The 15,246-nt window shown below is 56.5% G+C and overlaps 1 protein-coding gene across 5 annotated transcripts in view; it reads left to right on the plus strand.

Annotated features, from left to right (window-relative positions):
- PISD (phosphatidylserine decarboxylase) overlaps window positions 1-15,246 on the plus strand; it is a 31,976-nt gene that overhangs the window by 15,380 nt on the left and 1,350 nt on the right. For 2 of the 5 annotated variants that reach the window (XM_045200982.3, XM_045200985.2), the window contains 5 exons: window positions 11,892-12,057; window positions 13,402-13,638; window positions 13,855-13,993; window positions 14,230-14,376; window positions 14,625-14,785. In XM_045200982.3, coding sequence (XP_045056917.1) covers window positions 11,892-12,057; window positions 13,402-13,638; window positions 13,855-13,993; window positions 14,230-14,376; window positions 14,625-14,785 — 850 coding nt within the window. Of the gene's footprint in view, window positions 1-6,158; window positions 6,222-10,178; window positions 10,375-11,891; window positions 12,058-13,401; window positions 13,639-13,854; window positions 13,994-14,229; window positions 14,377-14,624; window positions 14,786-15,246 lie in introns of those variants that run through there. The other 3 variants (XM_053928509.1, XM_045200983.3, XM_024566765.4) reach the window with 3 other exon arrangements.

The following is a 15,246-nucleotide window of genomic DNA, read 5'->3' on the forward strand; positions in this document are numbered from 1 at the left end:
GACAGACTGGGGTGGAGGAGGTGTTTGCGGGGAGGCTCTGACAGTATCCCAGCAAGAGAAGGTGGGGGGAAGGGACTCAGTTCTGGATGTTCTGAAAGGAGGGTGGACAGGAGGGGAAGGGAAGTGGGAAATGAGTCGTGATCTTTGACTTGAGCAGGTAGCGGGGGTGTAATTGCTCTTTACTGAGGCTGGAAATAGGGCATGTCAAGACTCTGGAACCTTAACGTGGTTTGTAATTCGCTTTTCTTTATGTGAGTCCACTTTAACATTTTTCACATGTTTCTTCTCTGTTTATATTGGCTCAGAGTATTTATAAACTTAACATTTATACCGAGTGGCACTAAACAAGGAACCCATGCTCTCGGCCCCGTCAGCACGCGTGGTCTCCCCGCCCTCTGCACAGGAGCCACGGGCAGTCGGAGCACCAGGAATGAAGCAGACACTTCCCAGAGGGATTTTTCCCCCCAGGAACTCACGATGTCTTGGCAGAGCTTGGGGTTTGTGGTCAAAGTGCCTGTTCATCTGGGCTGCCCAGACCTGGTGCTTGGTCTTCGGGCGGAGGGCCGTTGCCACGGGGCACTCCAAGTGAACTGCGCAAACAGGACGGGAGGCAGCCAGCTGTGCCTGGGGCCGTGGCTGGTTCTGCGTTTGTGTGGCACTTGTGATTTCAAATGTGCCACCTCTTATCCCCATAGGTCAAAAAGGGGGGACAGAACCTTCATAAGTACTTCTTAACAGGAGGGGCGGAAGGTGTGTGGCAGCTGTAACCCTGAAGTTGCTGGGTGACATCATGTGTGTTGGGGAGTGCCCAGCTGTGACTCCGGGGTTTCCCATGAGCATCTAGGTGATTGGAGTTCCACACAGGGTGACCTCTGGTGACAGATTCCCCTTGGTCTCTGGCGTTTCCGCTGTGTCCTTTATTCCTTGACCTAAGGACAGAGGAACATGTGGTGGGAACTCTAGCCTGATGGCAGTGGGGGCCCTCCTGCAAGCCTCGGAGGTGACTCCATGGTGGTGGGACAGGCTGTGGCCGCGGAGTGGGCTGTGGTTGGCAGCCGGCCTTTCCCATCAGGCACACAGAGCTCTCTCCCTCCAACACCAGTACCCAGTCTGGAGCGGGCACGCAGAGTGCTGATCACGCCCGGGCTCAGTGGTCATCGGTTCCTGAGTTCCCACGAGGGAAGCAGCAGCAGCTGCACGGGGCACCTTGAGAGCAGGCCGGGCTTGTTGTGCCTCAGCACTCCGAAGGGAGCTTGGGTTTTCCTCACTAATATTCAGAGGGCTTTCTGTGGTTGAAAGCTAGGTCTTCCCATTCTTTTATTGTGAACATTTGAACAGAGTAGAAAAGTTGAGAGAATAGTCGTTATCCACATACACAACCCCTGGTTAAACAGTTGTGAATGGTTTGTCATATCTGCTTTATCTCTGTATGTATTTTTCTCTGAACCATTTGTGAGTATATTGCAGACATTATGAAACTTCACCCCTAACTGCATCGGTACACTTTTGGGTGTAATAACCCAGTTTTGTTCATTTTAACCTGGCTGTGGGGGGCTTGCGGGGATGTCGGAGGTGTTTGGGGAGCAGCATGTAGACAACAGGCCTGCGTGTGAGTGAGGGCTCCACACCTACTCCCTGCGTTACCACCACCTTTTTATTTCTTGCCTCAGTTTAGAATTTTTAAAGGTGTATGGAGCAGCATTCCAGTTCATGAAAAGGTAGGAAGACACACCAGCCCGAGCATGCTCCCGCATCGCCCCATGTTCCCGTCGTCCTCCCGGCTATCCGGAGCCCCGTCGGCCCTCACACAGCTGGGCAATAGTGAACGCGTTCTGCACGTTTTTAAACTTTCTATAATTACTGTGACTTTATCGTTCTCATCTCTAAATGGGCTGCTATTAACTTCCTCATAAAGTTGTTCAGTGAGAATGATGTATGTGTAAATAACTGGTCTCGTGCTGGCAGGGAGTAGAGATTCAGCGAATAGTATCTTTTTTCCCTAAATAGGTGTTGAGAGAACAAATGTGGATGTTAAAATGGGCAAATATCAGATTGGCAGGGAAGTCGAGCTCCCTGGCTGCTCAGGCGCCATTTACTTACAGCTCAACTCTGTCCTCAAAAAATCTGCTGATTCTAGGACAGAAGGGGGTCTAAGATGACCAACCTCAGGGCCCCTTCTTTCCGCTGCCTGTGGCAGCCACTCCCCCTGGTAGCCCAGACCCCTTCCTTCAGCCTTTGCCTCCACCCCCTTGCCTCCCCCAGCCTGGGGACAGTTCTGAGCTGCACCACTTGGGAACTGCCTCTGTGGCTTTGAGCAGCCAGTGGGGGGCGGGGCAGAGGGCTCTACCTGAAGATGAGGACAAGACAAGGCTGAGCTCATGGCTGGAAGGAGTCCAGGGTGGCCGGCTGAGCAGCCTTCAGGGCCCTGCAGGGAGCCTTCTTTTGGGCTTGCTCCACTTCAGAGTACCTTCTCCCCCACTTTATTTTATTAAGCTATAAAACACATACAGTAAAATTCACTCATTAAACATTTTTTCAGCCCTGGATGGTGTGGCTCAGTGGATTGAGCACAGGCTGTGAACCAAATGGTCTCTAGTTGATTCCCAGTCAGGGCACACGCCAGGGTTGCAGGCCAGGTCCCCAGTAGGGGGTGCGTGAGAGGCAACCACGCATTAATATATCTCTCCCTCTCTCCTTCTCTTCCCCTCTCTCTAAAAATAAATAAATAAAATCGTTTTAAAAATGTTTTTCAATTACAGTTGACATGCAGTATTCTTCAGGGGTTCAGCATGGTGGTCAGACATTTAGGTAACTTATGAAGTGGTCACTCTGGGTCTAGTACCCACCTGACACCGTATGTAGTTATTACAATATTGTTGACTGCATTCCTTAGGCTGTACTTTATATCCCCATGGCTTTTTATAACTGGCAATATGTACTTTTTACTCCCTTCCCTTTTTTACCCATTCCCAAAACCCCCTCCCATCTGGCAACCATCAAAATGTTCTCTGTATCTATTAGTTTGTTTTCTGTTGTTTTTTTATTTTGTTTGTTTGTTTTTAAGGTTCCATATATAAGTGAAATCATATGGCATTTGTCTTTTTCTGTCTTTTCACTTAGCATAATAACCTCTAGGTCCATCCATGTTGTCACAAATGGTAAGATTTCATTTGTTTTTATGGTTGAGTAATATTCCGTTGTATCATGTTCCACACCTTCTCCAATCGTTTCCCAGAGGACACTTAGTTGCTTTCATATCGTGGCTGTTGTAAACAAATAATGCTGCAGTGAGAACGGGTGCGTGTATCTGCGAATTGGTGTTTTGGATTGCTTTAGAAATACCCAGAAGTGGAATACGGTGGGTCTGTTTTTAGGATTTGTGAGGGACCTCCATACTGTTCTCCACAGTGGCTGCACCAATTTGCAATCCCACCAACGTTGCGCAAGGGTTCCCCTTTCTCCACATCCTCCCCAGGACTTGTTTGTTGATTTATTAATGATAGCCATTCTGACAGGTGTGAGGTAATAGCTCATTATGGATTTAATTGGCATTTCCCTTATGATTAGTGACATTGAACATCTCTTCATATGTCTGCATACCATCTGTATATCCCCTTTGGGAAAATGTCTATTCAGGTCCTCTGCCCACTTTTTAATCGGATTGTTTGGTTTTTTTAGTGTTAAGCTGCATGAGTTCCTTATATATTTTGGATATTAACTCCTTATCGGCTGTGTCATTAGCAAATCTTCCTCCCATTTAATAGGTTGTCTTTTTGTTCTATGTGGATGGTTTCCGTTGCTGTGCAAAAACTCTTAGGTCCAGGTTGTCCTGTTTATTCTTTTGTTTTCCTTGCCAGAGGAGACGTATCCAAAAGGATGCATTAACTAAGAGAGATGTTGGAGAGTTTACTGCCTGTGTTTTCTCCTAGGAGTTTTATGGTTTCATGTCTTTAAGTCTTTAATCCATTTTGAGTTTATTCTTCTACATGCATCTTGTTTTCTTCATCCTGCTGGAGGCCACCCTTCCTTCGAGCCACTAAGGGGCTCTTCATGAGCCCGGGGGCATCAGAGAAGTCCTGGGGGCTGATAGGACTGCTAAGGAACATTTGCAAACACTGGTCTTCCTCAAGGTGCCCCACTAGCCCACAAGGAATGAGAATTATCTAGAGCACCTGCCACCCTTGTCCCACCTCTGCTTTATCCCTTGGCACTGGTCAGGGAGCTGCAGTGGGTTGGCCTGGAGGAGGAGGTTTGTCCACAGGTGTTGGTGGCCAGATGGCCTGGGGCCTGCAGAGCCTCTCAGTGGTGCTAGATGGCGCTCCCACCTGCAGGAGTCCAAACAAGACTGGAGGACTGGAAACTAGGGCCCTGATGTGGGCTAAAGGGGCTCATTCAGTGTGGGAAAGTAAACTTATTAAATTGTTTTTATTTTTCCCAGAAATGATTTATTGTCTGGAATCTGGAAGGCATTTCCCTGCTGAAACAGGTGGTGGAGGTCAGGTTAGAAGGCCCAGAGGGCTGACCTTGGGCTGGTTTATGATTCTAAACACCCATCACCGGAGAGGCTTTGAATGGCCATAAAGGAACCTTGGAAGATGGCATGAAGCTGCCTGATTGGTCATTTTACAGGGGAGAGTGTTGGTGCCAGAGGCCACTCAGCAAATGAGAAGCTGGGCTTTTGGTCCACAGACTGGTTTTTCCCTCTGGTCTAGCGTGAGCTGGGCCTGGTCTGGAAGTACTGGAGGCTTTGGGGAAGCTGGAATGAATGGTCTTGCAACATCTTTCTGCTTCCGGCATTTCGTGCTGCTAGGGTTTTGTGTCAGCATCTTCTTGTGCTTCAGCTTCTTTTCATCCCATCTCACTTGGTGTTTGCTTGGAGCTTTGGGGTGAGGAGTCTGAAATCTCACTCGGGCCCCCAGGGCTGGAACCCCACATGGATCACCCCTGCCTCTCTGCTCCTATGGGTGCACTCCAGGTGTGGAATATCACCCTCCCCGTTGTCTCCCCTTCCGGCCCCCTTGTGGCAGCCCAGGTCTGTAGGTTGTCGTGGAGAAGTTGCTTGGGCTAGGCTGCCCTGGCCCAGCTACCCATCTCCTCACAAGCCCTGCAGGTGCTCTCTACCTTTCTGAACATTGCCTTAGAAACTACCTTCTCGGTGGAAGGAGCTGGGGTTAGGTTTTGTTCCGTAGCCTGAGCAAGAATAATGAGCCTCTGAGGCAGTGTGGCCACTGGGCGGCATGCTGCCCTGGGGCGTGGCCTGTACAGCCAGTGACCTGGCTCCCTTTCTTGGCCGAACAATCCTTCCCTGTCAACCTTCCCCCTGGTGAAAATGTTAAGCTGCTTCATTCCATCCCATGTGGACTTGGTGGGCATGCAGGTGGGGTGCTGGCCCCGCAGGTTAGGGCTCTTCTATCTAGTGGGGTAGAAAGACAGGGCACCTAGGGATCACTTTGTAAACACGATTGTCTAACCATTATACTGTACACCTGAAACTAATATAAAATCATGTTGAGTGTCAGCTGTTAGTTGAAAAATAAAGTTTAAAAAAAGGAGCAGGGCACAGAATTACCCCACATGTTCTTCATCCTGTGTGTTCCGCCCAGGGGGTGGACCTTGCCCCCTGGGTCTTGTTTGCTGGTCTGCGGGGGGGATTTTATACGTCGGGGGTGTGTCTGCCTGAAGGAAAGAAAGTGGCGCCAGGGGCATCCTGTGTTTTCCGGATGAAGTATGGGGAGGAGCACGGACTTAGATACCTTCTGCCTCTCCTTCTCACTTGGAGAGCTAGTCAGAGCTACTCAGTCCTGAAAAGCCAGCCAGCACCTGAGGGCCCAGCCTGTCCAGGGAGGCAGGTATGAAGGAGGCAGGTATGGGGGAGGCGGTGGAGGAAAGCATCAGGAAGGTAGCCGCCCCAGGAGACTAGCTCCTGCTGAGGACAGCCTAACTCCCAACCCAGGTAGTGTCACTGGGGAAGTCCCTTGACTGATCCACAGGGAGCTGTCCCCTCATCCCCTTAAAGGGGCCCCTGAGCTGTGGGGCAGGGCTAGGCTGGGGGGCGGAGCGAAGCTCCAGCTGTCTGGTGTCCGCCCTCCTGCCCCTGCCCCGACTGTCTGAGTGGCTGGAGCCCAAGTCCCCGCCCACCAACCCAAGGCTTTCCTGAAGGAGCAGCGCCTCCCCAGAGTCGGGTGCAGCCGGAAGCCGAGGGAGGACAGGACCACCTGCATGTGAGTGAGCTGGGCTCTTCTCCGGGACACCCGGCTGGGAGGCCACTTTCAGACCCAGCTGAGCCGTTCAGCTCCCTGCGGTTCGGGGCACACTTTTATGGCTTGGGGCCTGAGGAGCCCACCCCATAGTCTGAACCAAGTTGTGGGCTTCCCCAGCCCGCATGGCAGTCATGGGGCCGGCTGGATGAGCTCACTTCCTCCACATCCTGTAGCAGCATCTCCTGGCCTCAGAGCTGAGAGAGCTCGGGATTTCCTCCCTGCTGCCGAAAGGGCCTGGGGCAAGCGTGGGGGTTGGGGGACGATCGCTGCACTGTGCCTCAGTGGGACCTGGAAGTGTCGGTACATGTCACGGGGTCACCTCCTGAGGGGCGGGGAGGGAGGGACTTGCTGTCCTTCTTTGAGCCCTGTCCCCGCCGGCACTAGGGATTGCCTGAGGGGAGGGTCCTTTCCTTTGGGAGAGCCCTGTCCCCAGCTCCACCCGTCCTTCCCTGGGCCTCCCTCAGGCTGCTTGGAAGAGGCACTCTTGGGCCTATCTTTCTGCTTCCCCTTCTCTTGCCCAGGGCTTCCCCAAGATGGCTCACCTGTTTCACTGGGGAGGTCCATTTCCGCGTTCCCTACTTGTGAAGTTTTGTCTGTTTTCTAGTCCTGGAACTCAGGGGAGCAAGGGCTGGTGGCCCCACCTGGACACAGCTGCCCAATGGCCATGCGTCAGGGGAGCAGGGGGAGAAAGCGGCCCTGCTCTCCAGGGTGGGGACACGCACTAGGTCAGGCCGAGAGACACATATTTGGGGGCACTGGAGTTTCTGCTAAGGCTTCTAGAGGGGTGACCCTGGCGTCCAGTGAGGTTTCCACTTGGAGAGCAGGCGCAAGTTCTCAGCGGCCTCAGGCTGGACATGAGCAGGGCTGCCAGGCCCTGTGTACCCAGAGGGAGCCTCCTGGTGGGGGGCGGGGATCGAGGGATGGACAACCCTGACTCCCTCACTGCCATTCTGGCCTTGCTGAGAGTCAAACCTGAATCTCCCAGGGTCCTGGGGGGCCCGGCAGGAGCACACACGCCCCATCCCCCACCTGTAGTAACTGGTAACTGGCCTGGGTCAGTCCATCCTACTTCAGTTGGAATGTTCCATTCCACTGGGGGGGGGTTGTTTCCTTCATCCTGGGTAGTGAGGGGTGGATGGGGACATTGCAGCACTGCTCGGTGTGAACCCCTAGAACAACAGCTCCTCCTGAGAAAGGTAACACTCCCCCCCCACCAGTGGTCCTGTTGGGCCCTCACTTCCTGCTCACAGGGGCAGCTTCTGCCCTGTTCCTTCCATCCTCCCGGTGGAGAAACTTCTGCCCCCGACACACCCCTGAGTGTGGGCCTAGAGGGGAGGTGAGCCGTTGGGAGCTAGGTCTGGGGGATGGGGCCACACTGAGCTCTTGGGTGGAGGGGAGCCTGGGGTTTCTAAGCAGAGCTGTGCTGGGCCATGGTCACAGCTCCGACCCAAGCCTGCAGCTGCTGAGTGGAAAGAGTGGCCATTCAGAGAGCTCCTGTGACGTGCAAGGCCTTTCCCCGCTCAGGGCCGGCTGTGGGAAGGCAGCCAGGATTTGCGGTAACCACATTGTCCCCGTCCCCCTCAGAAGCCATTCTGAGTTTTCACGTTCCGTGTGGTTGGCCTTTAGGCCTTATAATGACTTTAAAGTCCTACTGGTCACAGCCCAAAACTCACCTCCACAGAGTGTCCTTGAGACTCTCAGGATAGAGGGAAGGTGTCCGTTCTTCCCCACTTCAGAGCATCCTCCCTATAGGTTCCTCATCCAGGCCTGACCGCACCCCCCTCCCGGCCTCCCCACCCGCCCCCGCCCACCACCAGTAACACTCAGGGAGCCAGACTTGGCTGGAGCACTGTTGGCTGTAGGCGGACTCTGCTCTTGGGAAGTGAGAAGGAGTGACCTCTAGGGACCCCCATGCCTCCATCCTGCAGCTCTAAGCTGGACAGGGCGCCACCGGGCTTGTTCCCTGGGGAACAGATGAGTGCGTGTCTGCTTCCTGGGGACCCTCTGGGACCCACAGATGGTGACTTAGAAGAAGCCTGACACACTGGTCTGTGTCTCATTTAGATGAACAGGCAGAGGAGTGACACAGATGGGACTGAGGCGTTAAGGACCTCCTGCCTGGCCCCTCAGGGCAGTTCCTAGTCCCTCTGGGACAGCAGCTCCTTGGACTGGTCCCTCTTGAGCTCCCTGCACTGTGGGAGGAGAGGCTCCCTGGTGGGCTGCCTGGCCAAGCCTCGGAACTGGAGGCCCTGGGGGACAATGAAATGCCAGCACGTGCATCTGCTTTGAGGACCTGAGGTTTCCAGACAAGCTGGGCTTGTTTGTCCGCCCTTGAACGTGCCTTTCTGACAGCGTGCTGCAGTGTCACCGTCCCATGTGGTAGGACAGTGAGGAAAACCAGCCTCAGGAGCCTGGGACTCGCATCCCCTCCCACAAGGCGTTGCTGGCCCCCACCCTGAATCTTGGGTGTGCGTTCATTTTGAGCTTTCTAGTTTCTAGAGGCAGAGGGAGAACCCCGTCCTGGAAGCCAAGCACCAGACTCAACCCCAACTGCCTGTCTCCTCTGGGCCTGTTTTCCTGGGGAGCAGTGTGAGGCCAAGGCCTGGTGGGCCAGGGAGGGTGGGGTGTGCTCAGCATATGGGTGGTGTGATTGGTCACCAGCACCTGGCACAGGGGTCCCAGGTTCTGGTGCTGTGGGCTGTGGATCTGTCCCTCGGGGCCAGAGCACGCGTATGCCTTCATCTGCTCCTGTGTGAGGCCTGGCCCACCCATATCAAGCTCTCCCTGCCCCTCATCAAGGCCGGTGGCCTGGGGAGTCGAGTGCTGCTGGAGGCGTCTGGACCAGCTCTGGTCTGGGATGAGCCAGGCCTTGCCCGCTCCTCTGTCAGGGCAGAGATCCATGTTCTTGTCCAGACCTTAGGCAGCCGTGTCCTGACTCCCGCGGGCCCCTGCACAGCTGGAGTCTCACTGGCACCCTTGGCAGGTGCCGAGCTGGCCTTCCCACCACTGTGGCTGAGGGGCGTTTGGGGGGGGCGGGGGGTCAGACAGTCCCCCTTGTGTGTAAGGCCACGTCTAAGTTGGGGCTTCTTGCTTAGCCACAGCCCGTTGGCCATGTGGGGTCCTGGGTTGGGTCAGTTCTCTGCCGTCAGCGTTTCTCCTACGCCGCATTTCTTCATGTAAAGATGGCCAGGCCCCTGCGCCATGCCAGCCTGCAACTGGGATTGGAGGCCAGGCGGCTGGATGTCCTCCCTGGGGCCTTGACTTCCTGGCGCTGAGATAGCAACAGCTTGGAATGTGTGCTCTCCTCCCGCCCTGTTATCTGTGAGACGACTGTAAGGGCTTTGTGGAGGCAGCGTGTCCTCCCCACAGCCTCCTGGGCCCCCGGCCAGAGTGCTGCCCCTGTTCCCCAGTAAAGATGGGGACAGCAAGTGGCGGCAGGTATGCACTTCAGTCCTGGCCTGTTGCCAGCTCCTCATTGGTTTTCCCTAATGTCACCCGGGTGCTCATCTTCTGAGGAGCCCTTGAGGGGTCGGTGCCTGGAGAGGGGCTCTGGGGCAGGGGCCATGGGCAGTGAGGAAAAGCCAGAGCTGTTCAGATTCCCAGGGTCTCAACAGCCTTCTCTCCCTCATTCCTCAGATGCTACTTTGTTACCTGAATGGAAATGGGTCAGGTCCTGGCAAGGGAGGGGCTGCCCAAGTTGCAGACAGGGCGACGCTGGGCGCCTGCCTGGAGTGCAGGGCTCAGATTCCCACTTGTGCTCCTCGAGCCCAGAGGGCCCTGGTCCCCTCCCTGTCCTCGGCTCTCCATCAGCTCACTGGAGCAGGCAGGTGGCCAAGCCTAGGGACAGAATGGGCCGAACCCAGGGCTGGTGCTGCAGGCCCCGAGCAGGTGTGTGACCAGTGCCTGTCTTTGCAATAGCCCAGCTCTGCCCGTGGTCTCTGAGCGAAGGAAGTGGTCCCCCAGCCACCCTGAAGCAGTGACAGCAAAGGAGCTCCTTGGGGGAAGGGAGGAAGGAGGAGGAACAAAGGCAATCCTGCTGGCGCCGCCCTCCCTGCCCGCCCACCATGTGTCAGTCAGAGGCGAGGCGAGGACCAGAGCTCAGCGCAGCGAAATGGTGAGATGCTGCTGGCGGCCTCCTAACCCCGCTGTGCCCCGCCACGACCTCCGCAAGGTCAGAGTTCATGTCCAGCGATCCCGCAATGGAGGTGGCGGCAGGGGCCCGGGGGATCAGCCCCCAAGGTTGGAGGGGCCCGGCCCTGGGGGCCTGAGTCGGAGAGCCCGCTTCAGGTACCCGGGGAGGCGGAGCGGGCTGGTGGCCCAGTGTCTGTGTTGCACCCAAACTGCTGCTCCCCCACCCGGCTTGGGGGCAGCGCTTCCGGGATTGGTCCCTGTGCTTCTGCAGTGAGCAGGGTGGGCCGGGACAGTGGGAGGGGGAGCAGTGATTTGTCTGGCTTTGCTTGGCCCCTAGCACCCACCGGACCTTTTAAAAGCAGCAGGGTGGGATGGGAGAGAGAATGAATGCAGGGAGTCTGGGGAGCAGTGGAGATGCGGCCCCGTCATTGCCAATCACTGAACTGGGCCTGGCCATCAGCTCAGTTCTTTTTTTTCTGCTTTCAGTATCAGCTGAGATGCCTCTTTGTTCCTTGGCTTATTCAGCAAGTGGGGGGCAGAGGGCACAGCTTCTCTGAGAGTGCACAGGCCCAGATGGTAGCCTTAGATTATCCAGTTGAATGCAGTCTTTTTGCAGATGAGGAAACTGAGGCCTGGGGACATTCCCAGAGCGGGTGGCAGTGTAGTCTCTTGATGGCTACACCAGGGCCTCAGAATCCTTTTCTGGGGCTTTAAGCATGTGACGAGGGGTCTTGGGCCTCACTGATATGCCTCAGGAGGTTCTGGTGGACAGGCTGAGCCTCTGCTAAATGCACTGGGCTTAGGTTGGTGGGACTTGTGAAGAGGCCCCCACCTTTGCCAAAAGGAGGGGCTGGATTAGGTGTGTGGCCCCAGCAGACCTAAGAGGTGGCCTGAGGTGGGAGCAGGTTCCTCCCACCAGTTTCTAGATCTGAGAACCTGACCTGATGTAGAACGACCATGCAGAGAGATGGAGCAGTAGCAGTTAGGGGGTGTGTGAGTTTTCCTTAGAGGTCTTGTCAGGCCCAATCCTTTAATTTATCATATGAAAAATAAGAGGCCTGGGGCCATCCTGCGGCAGGGTGGTAACATAGCTCCCCCACTGCCACATACAGCTACGTTGAAGGGCTCTGGGACATCAGACTGGGTCCTGGGGACCCAGGAGGGTGGGGGCTGTGAGGCTAGCTCTGCGCCCTGCTGGCCCCAGGTGGTGCGTAGCCCTGAAAGGCCTCGCTAGGGCCTCTCCCGTGATCAGAAGCTGCTCCCTCCAAGAGGTTAGGAGCCGGACCCCACGCTCTGTGTCTCATTGCAGGCAGGTGTGAAGGGCTGGAAAGCAGGTTTGCTGGCCAGATGCCGCCAGTCCCCTGACTCAGAATGGGGTTGGGATGAGGGGCACAGCCAGTGCTGCTGGACTTTGTTGAGAAGCAAGCTTGCTGAGGGTGGGGTGGAGGTTGCCAGACCCTGGCTGCTGACCCCAGTCATACGTGGATGTGTGCCCTGCAGGTTGCACTTCCCCCAGCTGGCCTTGAGACGGAGGCTGGGACAGTTAAGCTGCATGTCCAGACCTGCCCTGAAACTGCGCTCCTGGCCCCTGACGGTCCTCTACTACCTCCTGCCCTTCGGTGCCCTCAGACCGCTCAGCCGGGTGGGATGGAGGCCCGTGAGCAGGGTAAGTGTGTGCAGGCTGCTGGCCCGGCCTACTGCCGGGCAGCCCGAGGTGGGGACCCAGGAGACCCAGAAGGAGACTGTCGGATTAGAGGTGATGGCTGAGGGCCTGGCTGGTTGGTGACTTTGTGGGCCCCACAGCCAGGACTGAGGGCTGGCTCACTGTCCACTGCCTGCTCTCTGCCCACCTGTGTGCCATCTGGGGGCTCTGCTTCTGGGAGGAACCCATACTGGGCATTCGGAAAGTGGTGTGTGTCTCATTGCCTGTGTTCAAGAAGTAAGCTTAGAGGTGATTTTGAGGAGAATCCAGATTAGTTCCTAGGTGCCAGAGGGTGGTCCAGGAAGGCTGGAGCCTATTTAGGCCCCTTAGGGTGGGGATGCCTTTGAGGACCTGGGAGCGCTGGGCAGTTCGTTGGAGGGCAGACTGACCCCAAGGAAGAGATCCTGTTCCTGGGCTCGTGGACAGCCCAAGAGGGGTGTTGTAAAGGCTTGGAAGCCAAGGGGTTCGGGCCAGGAGACCTGAGGTCGCACAGCAGCTGTGGCCAGTAGACAGGCGGTCATCAGCAGGGAGGAGTTCTGGGAGCCACTAATACAGTACCTCCTAGAGGTGTTTAAAGTTGGAATGAAATTACTTTTACACCTTGGGGACTTGGTGTCTTGGTTATGTTCAGACAAGCAGCAGCGACCAGTTAGAGGCAGGTCCCGTTATGTCAGCACCTGGGGCTGTAAGGACCAGTGCCCGTGTTCCTCGTGGGAGGGAGCCTCAGGTGCAAACAGCTCTGCGGGTGGGCGCATCATAGCGGAGTGAGTGCCTTTGAGTGTCAGGCTGGTCTCTGCAGCGCGTGTCTAGGCCCTGGCGACAGTGATACTGCACATCTGCATGATGTCAGAGTCCCTGACCTTGGCGGGGAGAGTATTCTGTTTCCTGTTGGGACAGGGATGTGCACTTTGGGCTTTCTGCCCGGGGCCTCCTGCTCCTTTCTGTGGTCCAGGACACAGGCACTGCTTCCTGCCACAGTCTGTTGGTGATGCTGTCAGATTCATCCGTGCTCCCTCCCCGCTTCAGGAAACAAGACTGTTGGCAGTCTCTCCCCAGGCACTAGGATGGCCCCAGTTCTGCGTGCGTAAAATGACGGAGACACCCGGCTTACAAGGCACTATGTCACGGTTTCAGCCAGTACTCAGTTTGTGAGACCAGTTGGCAGGTTCAGTCTGGTTCCTAGTGAGAAACAGCCACATCAGAAAGCCAACATGGGGCACCCAAGACCTCCGGAGGAGACCCCGTCAGTGGCGGGGAGTTGACTGGGGCACAGTGGGCTCAAAGTGTGGCTGACTCATCTGCCTGCAGGTGGCCTTGTACAAGTCGGTGCCAACACGCTTGCTGTCCAGGGCCTGGGGCCGTCTTAACCAGGTGGAGCTGCCACACTGGCTGCGTAGGCCCGTCTACAGCCTGTACATCTGGACCTTCGGGGTGAACATGAAGGAGGCTGCTGTGGAGGACCTGCACCACTACCGCAACCTCAGCGAGTTCTTCCGGCGCAAGCTGAAGCCTCAGGCCCGGCCTGTCTGTGGCCTGCACAGTGTGGTGAGACTGGACCCTGCCTTCCACTGCTCCCTCTAGAAATGTGATTCACGCCTGTGCCTTCAGGAACCTGTCCCTACAGACTCCATGCGTAGCCTGCTGGGCGTTCCTCCCAGGCTGAGCCCCCAGGGGGGAGGAGGTCCACATCTGCATCCCCTCTCCTCCGCCATGTCCCTTTGCCTCCCATCCCTGGCAGTAAGATTCTCCCGACCCTTCCAGATCAGCCCGTCGGATGGGAAGATCCTCAGCTTTGGGCAGGTGAAGAACTCTGAGGTAGAGCAGGTGAAGGGTGTCACCTATTCACTGGAGTCGTTCCTGGGCCCTCGTGCCTCTCCAGAGGACCTGCCCTTCCCACCAGGTGGGTCCTTACCTGGTCATAGCCTGTTGGCCCTGCCGCAGTGTGGCTGGGCTGGAGTTCAGAGGGGGAGGTTTAGGAGCAGGTTGGGGACGGAGGCAGGGACTCTGGGAAGGCTGTAGAAATGGAGAGCCAGCCCCTGGGTCCTTTGCCCAGAGCTTCAGGACCTCCCTGGAGCCTGCGTGCAGGCCCCCTGCTGGGAGGCCTTGGGTGCTTGTCTCATAGCCTGCCCCCCACAGCCGCCTCCTGTAGCTCCTTCAGGAACCAGCTGGTCACCCGAGAAGGGAACGAGCTCTACCACTGCGTCATCTACCTGGCCCCTGGGGACTACCACTGCTTTCACTCTCCCACCGACTGGACCGTGTCCCACCGGCGCCACTTCCCAGGTAAGCCAGGGCTGGCACGTGACTAAGAGTTACCTCTGAGGCCCAGACAGATGCCCTCAGCTTCTAGGTTTCAGGGGACCCAGGCTGCAGATTTCAGGTGCCGAGGCCGGAGTTGACTGCTTTGGTCTGGCTGGGTGTGGGCAGAGTGGGGTTGGCTGGAGAACAGCCCCCTGTGTTTTGGACTAGCTGGGCCCTGCAAGGCTGGTCTTCCTGCTGGGTGGGGAGTAGCAGTGTCCCTGCTCCCACAGGCTCCCTCATGTCTGTGAACCCTGGCATGGCCCGCTGGATCAAAGAGCTCTTCTGCCACAACGAGCGGGTAGTCCTGACTGGGGACTGGAAACACGGCTTCTTCTCGCTGACAGCTGTGGGCGCCACCAACGTGGGCTCCATCCGCATCTACTTCGACCGGGTAAGCGGAGCCCAGGCCCTGCTGAAGTGCAAGGGCTAGGCCACTTGGGATCCCTCTGCCCTGTCTACTCCCAACTTGGCCCTCTCTTCAGGTGGCTGGAGAGGGAGGGAATTAACTTCCCCATCTGGCACTTTGCGTCTGCTGGGAACCAGGGGGGAATATTGATCCTGGTGGGACATGCTGACTGGAGGCCCCATGTGTGAGGAAACAGCCAGTGCCCCCCCCCCCGCCCAAGGCGCTGTCTCTCTTGGTGTTGGGTTGTGACTGCCTGTTGCCCCTGGGCGCTATCTTGCAGCACCATTTGTGGAGAAGTTAGTTAGGTCTGATTCTTCCCTGTCCCTCAGTGGCCTGGCTCATAGCAGGCGTAGGGCACTGTGTCCGGTTAGACAACCAGCCCCTGGGCTGAGTTGCTCTCCCCACCTCCCTTTCCAAGCTGGGCTGGGGACAGGCGGTAGAGGTGA

The sequence above is a fragment of the Desmodus rotundus genome, chromosome 7, assembly GCF_022682495.2.
Source record: "Desmodus rotundus isolate HL8 chromosome 7, HLdesRot8A.1, whole genome shotgun sequence".
In the NCBI taxonomy this organism is placed as follows: domain Eukaryota; kingdom Metazoa; phylum Chordata; class Mammalia; order Chiroptera; family Phyllostomidae; genus Desmodus; species Desmodus rotundus.